The sequence below is a fragment of the Aplidium turbinatum genome, chromosome 7 (assembly GCF_918807975.1).
Source record: "Aplidium turbinatum chromosome 7, kaAplTurb1.1, whole genome shotgun sequence".
In the NCBI taxonomy this organism is placed as follows: domain Eukaryota; kingdom Metazoa; phylum Chordata; class Ascidiacea; order Aplousobranchia; family Polyclinidae; genus Aplidium; species Aplidium turbinatum.
In genome coordinates, this window is record NC_137478.1 from 264,486 (window position 1) to 277,148 (window position 12,663).

Genomic DNA, 12,663 nt, shown 5'->3' on the forward strand with positions numbered 1-12,663 from the left:
TCGTAGGGCTTCTGTGAATGTTTCTCAGTTTCAAAGTATCCTAGTCAGCAAAAGCTCCCTTTTCTACACGATTTCAACGTTTAGCGACGTTAACACGATAGGCCACACATTTGTTTAGCCTTTTCATTCTGTTACTACAATGTAAAAATGAACTGTGTTCTTGGAACAAATTTTTGCTGGTTGGGATAACTAGGCTACGGTACCCAATAATTTCCCTTCAATCCAAGCTGTAGGCCACACATTTGTTGGTCCAAACTAATCATTTTAACTATTCAAAAGTACTAACTTATAGACATAAACATGATCTATTTTTTTTTTTTTTTGGAACATTTTCTTTGTTTTATTTTCCCTTCATATCTTAAATTTTTTTGAAAGTGTTGCGACCGTGCCAAATTTTTTTCAACTCAATAACTTACTTCGGTCACAAGCACGTTTTAACGTTCTTGTTTTGTCGCTTCTACCTTTTTCTGCACCTTTGCTATGTTGACGTGTATTGTTTTTGATATCATGATCAGAAAGAAAAACAACTGAACTGACATGACGAATTTTAATTTAATAGTTCAAACATATTCTTTTTATTCCTTTCTGCACGATTTCAACGTTTAGCGACGTTAAAACGATGTAAAAACGGCAATTATAATTAAGCTACGGTACCCGATAATTTCCTTTCAAAAACTCGCCGAATAGGGCACTCGCCGAATCGGACTAGTCGAATCGGACTCGCCGAATCGGACTCGCCGAATAGTAGCAGACCCTTATTATGAAGTATACGCAAGAAACTTTAAAAAACAAAAAAAACTTTTGGGATATCTGGTTACCCACATGGAAATTTGGGGGTTGGCGTTTGGTCCCCCAATTTTTTTTAAATGCTTTATAACTCCTTAGCTAATTCTTGTAGACTAAAATTGACATCATGTTTAAATTCTGCGTCATGAAAAATGGTGGAATAGACACTTCAACCGACTTTCTACCTCAAATATAACCCTAAAATAAAAAAACATTGGGAACATCAACAGTGCCACCTAGTGACAGCCACAAAACTTCAGAACACGATATCTCGAAAACCGCTTGTCCAATTTTCAATTTTTTTTTTGCTGAGATGCATTTTTTACATACCAAGACATATGCTTTAGTCATCAAAATTGAAGACTTAGTGGTTATTTAGATTTGTTGAATTATAATGGAATGCCACTTAAACATTTCTAACTCTGACGTCATTGTACATATGTACAACACAAACAATAGTTGCGAGAATATAATTTCCAGCGCATTCTAGCGTGCATCTAGAAAACGTTAATACTGTATCCCTTAGCTTTCATTTAAGCAGAAAAGGTTTGGATTTTTACGTTGCTTCAAGGATTGATGACATTGAATCAGCGTAACAAAGGTGAATTCTTTGCTAAGAATGGATGGGAGTACTTACGGTACTTCTACACTAATCAGCGCAATTTAGTTCAAGTCTTACATCACAATTTCTGGCTTTGATCTCCGAGTAATATTGATACTTAGGCAAGGTTGGTTACAAAATTAGACTATGCGAGTAGGCTAAGTTTTGGTATTACCGGTACAGTAAGAAAGAAAAGGCCCAGGGAAAATTCTATAAGTGAGAATGAATACGATGAAACCACTTGCTCTTCATCACTTTCGCTCACATGACATGCAAAAACAAACTTAAAGAAAAAAGTCTAGTGAAACGTTTGACTCTTCAAACTGGGCCTGATTGGATAGAGCGTCACTTCTGGAATGAAGAAGCTTCAAGATCAAGCGGCGTTGGTCCGACTCTCGGGGTGTGTGCTTGAGAAACGCACATTAAGGACTGCTCTCCATTCAGCGGCATTTAATGGATGGAATAATTTCCAGGCATCAAGACTTCAACAATCGAAAACTTCACTCTGTCAATCTCGGTGACCGGGCCTGTGTCAGTGATTCAAAGCCTCTACAATTATGCGAAACTGCCAGGATTAAGCTCTGCAAGAAGCTGTCCCAGTCTGAGGATAAAGATTCAATCAATCAATCAAATGCAGGTTGTTGGTCAGATGAAAGCCTTTTAGAGTGACTTTGATGAAATTTTAAAAAGTCTTCTGAAACGTAGATATAGTTTAAGATAAAGTAATTAAGCATGACGATTGACATTAAAACTGGTGTGTCTGCCGTGAGACTTAATTTGTCAGCCGAGATAGCTGCTCAGACCGGACACATTTGCCCGGTGTCAACAAAATCAAATTTCTAGGCCTGCAACCTATTTCGTCCCTGAAATCATCTAGAGAAATTTTGAAATGTTTGCGGCAACTCTGATTAGCGACTTCGACTCTGTTGTATTTTTTCTTAATCTTTTCAGGGTACGAAATGGGGGTACGGAGTGTTCAAGGGACAAAATAGGTTGCACCCGTTTGACAGAATGTCATGTAGGGCCTACCCTTTATGGAAGGTGCTTTGGCTGCTTGATAAGATACGACTAAAAAATGTGAAGAATAAAATAGTTCAATGACATCATGTAATGCAATAATGAGTTTTGCTATTAGCAGCATGATCAATTGATCATTGCTTACTTCAAAGCTCATAATATAGATATTAGCGACTTGTTTTAGTTCGCTGTGGTAATAGCGATTTTTTTTGTTTTTAATTTACGGTACGGTAGTAATTTCATTTGCCACGGGAGAAATTCAATTTTACCACTTAACAAAACAAAGATGCAGCTGCCACTACTTCATTTGTTGCTTTTTAATCTTAATGGACATGTCTGCTTGGAACTCGTACAGTACTAATCAGAAACATTTGGCAAGTGTAGGGTAAGTCTGGCTTCCCACAATTAATCGGTGCTGGTTTAGGATCGGCCGCCTTGGTCAGTGACGTCACGAAAATCTGTGACGTCTTGCAAAAAAACGCAACTACTTTTAGGAAGGGTGCAAAAACACGGAATAGAAGAAAAAGCGGAATGCCTATTGATTTTTAAATACAGTATTTGTAGGCATTATATTGATCTAGCGCTAACTTAAACTGTTACTATTTTGTACCAATTCTCAGCAATTCATCCACAAAGCGAGCAATCGTTGTTCAAACGTAACCGCTCGACGAAGCTTTTTACCAAAACAATGCAAACACAAAGCGATCAGTTTCGAGTGTTCATTACAAGCCGCCCACAGTTTGATGCGATCGGTGAATAGTGCCTCCACCAAATATGCTGTAGCTTTCTCATTTCTGCTCGGATTTTAACAATTTTACTATCGTTGGATGACATTATGCTTCATCTACTCGAATGGATTAATTGCCAATCTAAAGTAGGCATTACATTTATGTAGCGCTAACTTAAACTTTACTATTTTGTACCAATTCTCAGCAATTCAATTTTTACAATAAAAATACCAAACCAACACAAATTAAAAGAGTATGTCTTGCTTTATTCATATGTTAACTTTCACATTTATATCTAATCCACAAAACGAGCAATCGTTGTTCAAACGTAACCGCTCGACGAAGCTTTTTACCAAAACAATGCAAACACAAAGCGATCAGTTTCGAGTGTTCATTACAAGCCGCCCACAGTTTGACGCGATCAGTGAATAGTGCCTCCACCAAATATGCTGTAGCTTTCTCATTTCTGCTCGGATTTTAACAATTTTATTACTATCGTTGGATGGCATTATGCTTCATCTACCGCATGGATGAATTGCCAATCTAAAGTAGTCATTATATTTATGTAGCGCTAACTTAAACTTTACTATTTTGTACCAATTCTCAACAATTCAATTTTTACAATAAAAATACCAAACTAACACAAATTAAAAGAGTATGTCTTGCTTTATTAACGTAACAACTTTCACGTTTATATGTCATCTACAAAACGAGAAATCGTTGTTCAAACGTAACCGCTCAACGAAGCTTTTTCCAATGCATTTTTCAAGGCGATTCGATCGTGGTTCAGTATAAGCCGCCCATAGTTTGCTGTGATCGATGAATAGTGCCTCCACCAAATATGCTGTAGCTTTCTCATTTCTGCTCGGATTCTAACAATTTTACTATCGTTGGATGACATTATGCTTCATCTACTCGAATGGATTAATTGCCAATCTAAAGCAGGCATTACATTTATGTAGCGCTAACTTAAACTTTACTATTTTGTACCAATTCTCAGCAATTCAATTTTTACAATAAAAATACCAAACCAACACAAATTAAAAGAGTATGTCTTGCTTTATTCATATATTAACTTTCACATTTATATCTAATCCACAAAACGAGCAATCGTTGTTCAAACGTAACCGCTCGACGAAGCTTTTTACCAAAACAATGCAAACACAAAGCGATCAGTTTCGAGTGTTCATTACAAGCCGCCCACAGTTTGACGCGATCAGTGAATAGTGCCTCCACCAAATATGCTGTAGCTTTCTCATTTCTGCTCGGATTTTAACAATTTTACTATCGTTGGACGGCATTATGCTTCATCTACTCGAATGGATTAATTGCCAATCTAAAGTAGGCATTATATTTATGTAGTGCTAACTTAAACTTTACTATTTTGTACCAATTCTCAGCGATTCAATTTTTACAATAAAAATACCAAACTAACACAAATTAAAAGAGTATGTCTTGCTTTATTAACCTAACAACTTTCACGTTTATATGTTATCCACAAAACGAGAAATCGTTGTTCAAATGTAACCGCTCAACGAAGCTTTTTCCAATGCATTTTTCAAGGTGATTCGATCGTGGTTCAGTATAAGCCGCCCACAGTTTGCTGTGATCGATGAATACTGCCTCTACCAAATATGCTGTAGCTTTCTCATTTCTGCTCGGATTCTAACAATTTTACTATCGTTGGATGACATTATGCTTCATCTACTCGAATGGATTAATTTCCAATCTGAAGTAGGTATTACATTTATGTAGTGCTAACTTAAACTTTACTATATTGTACCAATTCTCAGCAATTCAATTTTTACAATAAAAATACCAAACCAACACAAATTAAAAGAGTATGTCTTGCTTTATTCATATGTTAACTTTCACATTTATATCTAATCCACAAAACGAGCAATCGTTGTTCAAACGTAATCACTCGACAAAGCTTTTTACCAAAACAATGCAAACACAAAGCGATCAGTTTCGAGTGTTCATTACAAGCCGCCCACAGTTTGATGCGATCAGTGAATAGTGCCTCCACCAAATATGCTGTAGCTTTCTCATTTCTGCTCGGATTCCAACAATTTTACTATCGTTGGATGACATTATGCTTCATCTACTCGAATGGATTATTTGCCAATCTGAAGTAGGTATTACATTTATGTAGCGCTAACTTAAACTTTACTATTTTGTACCAATTCTCAGCAATTCAATTTTTACAATAAAAATACCAAACCAACACAAATTAAAAGAGCATGTCTTGCTTTATTAACCTAACAACTTTCACGTTTAAATGTTATCTACAAAACGAGAAATCGTTGTTCAAACGTAACCGCTCTACGAAGCTTTTTCCAATGCATTTTTCAAGGCGATTCGATCGTGGTTCAGTATAAGCCGCCTACAGTTTGATGTGATCAGTGAATACTGCCTCCACCAAATGTGCTGTAGCTTTCTCATTTCTGCTCGGATTTGAGAAATTTTACCATCGTTGGAAAGAACGATACTGCATCTATCCGAATTAATTGGTTGCAAGTTTAAAGTATGCATTATATTGATCTAGCGCTAACTTAAACTTTACTATTTTGTACCAATTTTCCGCAATTCAATTTTTACAACAAAAATATCAAACTAACACAAATTAAAAGAGTATGTCTTGCTTTATTAACCTATTAGCAGCTTTATATTAGCTTTATGAGCAGAAATGAGAAAGCTACAGCATATTTGGTGGAGGCACTATTCACTGATCGCGTCAAACTGTGGGCGGCTTGTAATGAACACTCGAAACTGATCGCTTTGTGTTTGCATTGTTTTGGGAAAAAGCTTCGTCGAGCGGTTACGTTTGAACAACGATTGCTCGTTTTGTGGATTAGATATAAATGTGAAAGTTAACATATGAATAAAGCAAGACATACTCTTTTAATTTGTGTTGGTTTGGTATTTTTATTGTAAAAATTGAATTGCTGAGAATTGGTACAATATAGTAAAGTTTAAGTTAGCGCTACATAAATGTAAGGTGCTGGTTTAGGATCGGCCGCCTTGGTTAGTGACGTCACAAAAATCTGTGACGTCATGCAAAAAAACGCAACTACTTGTAGGAAGGGTGCAAAAACGCGGAATAGAAGTAAAAGCGGAAAGCCTATTGATTTTTAAATATTTGTAGGCATTATTATTGATCTAGAGCTAACTTAAACTGTTACTATTTTGTACCAATTTGAATTTTTACAATAAAAATACTTGCTTTATTAACGTAACAACTTTCACGTTATATGTTATCTACAAAACGAGCAATCGTGGTTCAGTATAAGCCGCCCACAGTTTGCTGTGATCGATGAATACTGCCTCCACCAAATATGCTGTAGCTTTCTCATTTCTGCTCGGATTCTAACAATTTTACTATCGTTGGATGGCATTATGATTCATCTACTCGAATGGATTAATTGCCAGTCTAAAGTAGGCATTACATTTGTAACAGAAGTGGCTAAATAGACTTAAACTTTACTATTTTGTACCAATTCTCAGCAATTCATTTTTTACAATAAAAATACCAAACCAACACAAATTAAAAGAGTATGTCTTGCTTTATTCATATGTTAACTTTCACATTTATATCTAATCCACAAAACGAGCAATCGTTGTTCAAACGTAACCGCTCGACGAAGCTTATTACCAAAACAATGCAAACACAAAGCCATCAGTTTCGAGTGTTTATTACAAGCCGCCCACAGTTTCACGCGATCGGTGAATAGTGCCTCCACCAAATATGCTGTAGCTTTCTCATTTCTGCTCGGATTTTAACAATTTTAATATCGTTGGATGGCATTATGCTTCATCTACCCGAATGGATTAATTGCCAATCTAAAGTAGGCATTATATTTATGTAGCGCTAACTTAAACTTTACTATTTTGTACCAATTCTCAGCAATTCAATTTTTACAATAAAAATACCAAGCCAACACAAATTAAAAGAGTATGTTTTGCTTTATTAACCTAACAACTTTCACGTTTATATGTTATCTACAAAACGAGAAATCGTTGTTCAAACGTAACCGCTCGACGAAGCTTTTTTCCAATGCATTTTTCAAGGCGATTCGATCGTGGTTCAGTATAAGCCGCCCACAGTTTGCTGTGATCGATGAATACTGCCTCCACCAAATATGCTGTAGCTTTCTCATTTCTGCTCGGATTCTAACAATTTTACTATCGTTGGATGGCATTATGCTTCATCTATACAAATCAGTACTGGAGCCATTAACTGATGGTTTAAACTTTACTATTTTGTACCAATTCTCAGCAATTCATTTTTTACAATAAAAATACCAAACCAACACAAATTAAAAGAGTATGTCTTGGTTTATTCAAATGTTAACTTTCACATTTATATCTAATCCACAAAACGAGCAATCGTTGTTCAAACGTAACCGCTCGACGAAGCTTTTTACCAAAACAATGCAAACACAAAGCGATCAGTTTCCAGTGTTCATTACAAGCCGCCCACAGTTTGCTGTGATCAGTGAATACTGCTTCCACCAAATGTGCTGTAGTTTTCTCATTTCTGCTCGGATTTGAGAAATTTTACCATCGTTGGAATGCACGATACTGCATCTATCCGAATTCATTGGTTGCAAGTTTAAAGTATGCATTATATTGATCTAGCGCTAACAACGTCAGTAAAATTGTCAAAAAAGGTTCATTCATCGAGCGGTTACGTTTGAACAACGATTTCTCGTTTTTTAGATAACATATCAACGTGAAAGTTGTTAGGTTAATAAAGCAAGACATACTCTTTTAATTTGTGTTGATTTGGTATTTTTATTGTAAAAATTGAATTGCTGAGAATTGTTACAAAATAATAAAGTTTAAGTTAGCGCTACATAAATATAATGCATACTTTAGACTGGCAATTAATCCATTCGGGTAGATGAAACATAATGCCATCCAACGATAGGAAAATTGTTAAAATCCGAGCAGAAATGAGAAACCTACAGCATATTTGGTGGAGGCAGTATTCATCGATCACAGCAAACTGTGGGCGGCTTGTAATGAACACTGGAAACTGATCGCTTTGTGTTTGCATTGTTTTGGTAAAAAGCTTCTTCGAGCGGTTACGTTTGAACAACGATTGCTCGTTTTGTGGATTAGATATAAATGTGAAAGTTAACATTTGACTAAAGCAAGATATACTCTTTTAATTTGTGTTGGTTTGGTATTTTTATTGTAAAAAATGAATTGCTGAGAATTGGTACAAAATAGTAAAGTTTAAGTTAGCGCTACATAAATGTAATGCCTACTTTAGATTGGCAATTAATCCATTCGAGTAGATGAAGCATAATGCCATCCAACGATAGTAAAATTGTTAGAATCCGAGCAGAAATGAGAAAGCTACAGCATATTTGGTGGAGGCAGTATTCATCGATCACAGCAAACTGTGGGCGGCTTATACTGAACCACGATCGAATCGCCTTGAAAAATGCATTGGAAAAAAGCTTCGTCGAGCGGTTACGTTTGAACAACGATTTCTCGTTTTGTAGATAACATATAAACGTGAAAGTTGTTAGGTTAATAAAACAAGACAATAAGACATACTCTTTTAATTTGTGTTGGTTTGGTATTTTTATTGTAAAAATTGAATTGCTGAGAATTGGTACAAAATAGTAAAGTTTAAGTTACCCGCTACATAAATATAATCCCTACTTTAGATTGGCAATTAATCCATTCGGGTAGATGAAGCATAATGCCATCCAACGATAGGAAAATTGTTAAAATCCGAGCAGAAATGAGAAAGCTACAGCATATTTGGTGGAGGCACTATTCACCGATCGCATCAAACTGTGGGCGGCTTGTATTGAACACTCGAAACTGATCGCTTTGTGTTTGCATTGTTTTGGTAAAAAGCTTCGTCGAGCGGTTACGTTTGAACAACGATTGCTCGCTTTGTGGATTAGATATAAATGTGAAAGTTGTTAGGTAAATAAAGCAAGACATACTCTTTTAATTTGTGTTGGTTTGGTATTTTTATTGTAATAAATGAATTGCTGAGAATTGGTACAAAATAGTAAAGTTTAAGTTAGCGCTACATAAATATAATGCCTACTTTAGATTGGCAATTAATCTATTCGGGTAGATGAAGCATAATGCCATCCAACGATAGAAAAATTGTTAAAATCCGAGCAGAAATGAGAAAGCTACAGCATATTTGGTGGAGGCACTATTCACCGATCGCGTCAAACTGTGGGCGGCTTGTAATGAACACTCGAAACTGATCGCTTTGTGTTTGCATTGTTTTGGTAAAAAGCTTCGTCGAGCGGTTACGTTTGAACAACGATTGCTCGTTTTGTGGATTAGATATAAATGTGAAAGTTAACATATGAATAAACCTAGACATACTCTTTTAATTTGTGTTGGTTTGGTATTTTTATTGTAAAAATTGAATTGCTGAGAATTGGTACAAAATAGTAAAGTTTAAGTTAGCGCTAGATCAATGTAATGCCTACTTTAAACTTGCAACTAATGAATTCGGATAGATGCAGTATCGTGCTTTCCAACGATGGTAAAATTTCTCAAATCCGAGCAGAAATGAGAAAGCTACAGCACATTTGGTGGAGGCAGTATTCATCGATCACAGCAAACTGTGGGCGGCTTGTAATGAACACTGGAAACTGATCGCTTTGTGTTTGCATTGTTTTGGTGAAAAGCTTCTTCGAGCGGTTACGTTTGAACAACGATTGCTCGTTTTGTGGATTAGATATAAATGTGAAAGTTAACATTTGACTAAAGCATGACATACTCTTTTAATTTGTGTTGGTTTGGTATTTTTATTGTAAAAAATGAATTGCTGAGAATTGGTACAAAATAGTAAAGTTTAAGTTAGCGCTACATAAATATAATGCCTACTTTAGATTGGCAATTAATCCATTCGAGTAGATGAAGCATAATGCCATCCAACGATAGTAAAATTGTTAGAATCCGAGCAGAAATGAGAAAGCTACAGCATATTTGGTGGAGGCAGTATTCATCGATCACAGCAAACTGTGGGCGGCTTATACTGAACCACGATCGAATCGCCTTGAAAAATGCATTGGAAAAAAGCTTCGTCGAGCGGTTACGTTTGAACAACGATTTCTCGTTTTGTAGATAACATATAAACGTGAAAGTTGTTAGGTTAATAAAACAAGACATACTCTTTTAATTTGTGTTGGTTTGGTATTTTTATTGTAAAAATTGAATTGCTGAGAATTGTTACAAAATAATAAAGTTTAAGTTAGCGCTACATAAATATAGTGCCTACTTTAGATTGGCAATTAATCCATTCGGGTAGATGAAGCATAATGCCATCCAACGATAGTAAAATTGTTAAAATCCAAGCAGAAATGAGAAAGCTACAGCATATTTGGTGGAGGCAGTATTCATCGATCACAGCAAACTGTGGGCGGCTTATACTGAACCACGATTGCTCGTTTTGTAGATACAGTAGCGTAGCCAGGAATTTTGAAAGGGGGGGGCTTTAACCACCCAACGGCGGGGGGTCTGGGGGGCCTCCCCCAGAAAATTTTGAAAAGTTACTTTGAATTTGGTGCATTCTGAGAGCATTTTCAACAAAAATGTGGGTACGAATATTCCTGTAAAATGGTGCTGTCCGGTAGCATAGCAAAGGATAAGATCATGTTTTCTTCGGCATTTGTCAAAAAAAAAGCTAAGTCTCTGTGTTTTCTTGTTGCTAATTCCTGGCTGAGATGTTTGAATGTTTGGTATTGGCTAAACTCGCTCTTTTAATGCAATTTTGTTTAAAATTAGGCAAATTTTTTTTAGACTGAAAGCATCATTCTCAATATCGTGACGTCACACGCGTGCCAAAGGGGGGGGTTGTAACCCCCAAAACCCCCCCCTTGGCTACGCCACTGTGTAGATAACATATAACGTGAAAGTTGTTACCTTAATAAAGCAAGTATTTTTATTGCAAAAATGAATTGCTGAGAATTGGTACAAAATAGTAACAGTTTAAGTTAGCGCTAGATCAATAATAATGCCAACAAATATTTAAAAATCAATAGGCATTCCGCTTTTACTTCTATTCCGCGTTTTTGCACCCTTCCTAAAAGTAGTTGCGTTTTTTTGCATGACGTCACAGATTTTTGTGACGTCACTAACCAAGGCGGCCGATCCTAAACCAGCACCAAATGTAATGCCTACTTTAGATTGGCAATTAATCCATTCGAGTAGATGAAGCATAATGCCATCCAACGATAGTAAAATTGTTAGAATCCGAGCAGAAATGAGAAAGCTACAGCATATTTGGTAGAGGCACTATTCATCGATCACAGCAAACTGTGGGCGGCTTATACTGAACCACGATCGAATCGCCTTGAAAAATGCAATGGAAAAAAGCTTCGTCGAGCGGTTACGTTTGAACAACGATTTCTCGTTTTGTAGATGACATATAAACGTGAAAGTTGTTAGGTTGATAAAGCAAGACATACTCTTTTAATTTGTGTTAGTTTGGTATTTTTATTGTAAAAATTGAATTGCTGAGAATTGGTACAAATAGTAAAGTTTAAGTTAGCGCTACATAAATATAATGCCTACTTTAGATTGGCAATTCATCCATGCGGTAGATGAAGCATAATGCCATCCAACGATAGTAAAATTGTTAAAATCCGAGCAGAAATGAGAAAGCTACAGCATATTTGGTGGAGGCACTATTCACTGATCGCGTCAAACTGTGGGCGGCTTGTAATGAACACTCGAAACTGATCGCTTTGTGTTTGCATTGTTTTGGTAAAAAGCTTCGTCGAGCGGTTACGTTTGAACAACGATTGCTCGCTTTGTGGATGAATTGCTGAGAATTGGTACAAAATAGTAACAGTTTAAGTTAGCGCTAGATCAATATAATGCCTACAAATACTGTATTTAAAAATCATTAGGCATTCCGCTTTTTCTTCTATTCCGCGTTTTTGCACCCTTCCTAAAAGTAGTTGCGTTTTTTTGCAAGACGTCACAGATTTTCGTGACGTCACTGACCAAGGCGGCCGATCCTAAACCAGCACCAATTAATCTCGTTCCTGGCTGCTTCAGGAACAACACATTCTAATTGCTATACTTAAGTTTATGCTTTGAGATGCAGAGAAGTAACTTAGTGGTGAGCATCTTTACCAACAGCAAAGAGAAATATGTAAAAAACTTTTAATGTCAACTTACGTGAACTTCCGTTGGCTGCCATATCAAATCATAAATGACTTACAGTACTAAGCAATTACGTACTTTCCTTGATTAAAAAAGACTGCAATAACATGAAAACCATGGCAAAACACAATAATGTACAATCTTACACCAACAATACTGTGTGATGTAGCCATAACTAAAAAAGGAATAAAATAATCGTGGTCCAAATATGAGTGACATGCAGGCCTGTAATGTTGGTCAGAAAAGTCAGGCCTATAACGGGCTGCGATTTTTTCTTTCTTGTCGAACGACCAAAAATTCTGCGTTTGTTTGTAGTGCATTGCTTGAGCTCGCACCCAGAGAATTGAACCAGCGTCACCTGATCTT

The 12,663-nt window shown here is 36.3% G+C and overlaps 1 protein-coding gene across 2 annotated transcripts in view; it reads right to left on the bottom strand.

The window, feature by feature from the left end:
- Positions 1 to 12,396, bottom strand: part of LOC145774122 (uncharacterized) — a 47,128-nt gene extending 34,732 nt beyond the window's left edge. For both annotated transcript variants that reach the window (XM_082585276.1, XM_082585275.1), the window contains exon 1: positions 12,313 to 12,396. In XM_082585276.1, the coding sequence (XP_082441402.1) occupies positions 12,313 to 12,334 (22 nt within the window). In that variant the 5' untranslated portion in view covers positions 12,335 to 12,396. The remainder of the gene's footprint in view (positions 1 to 12,312) is intronic.
- Positions 12,397 to 12,663: the final 267 nt, after the last annotated feature.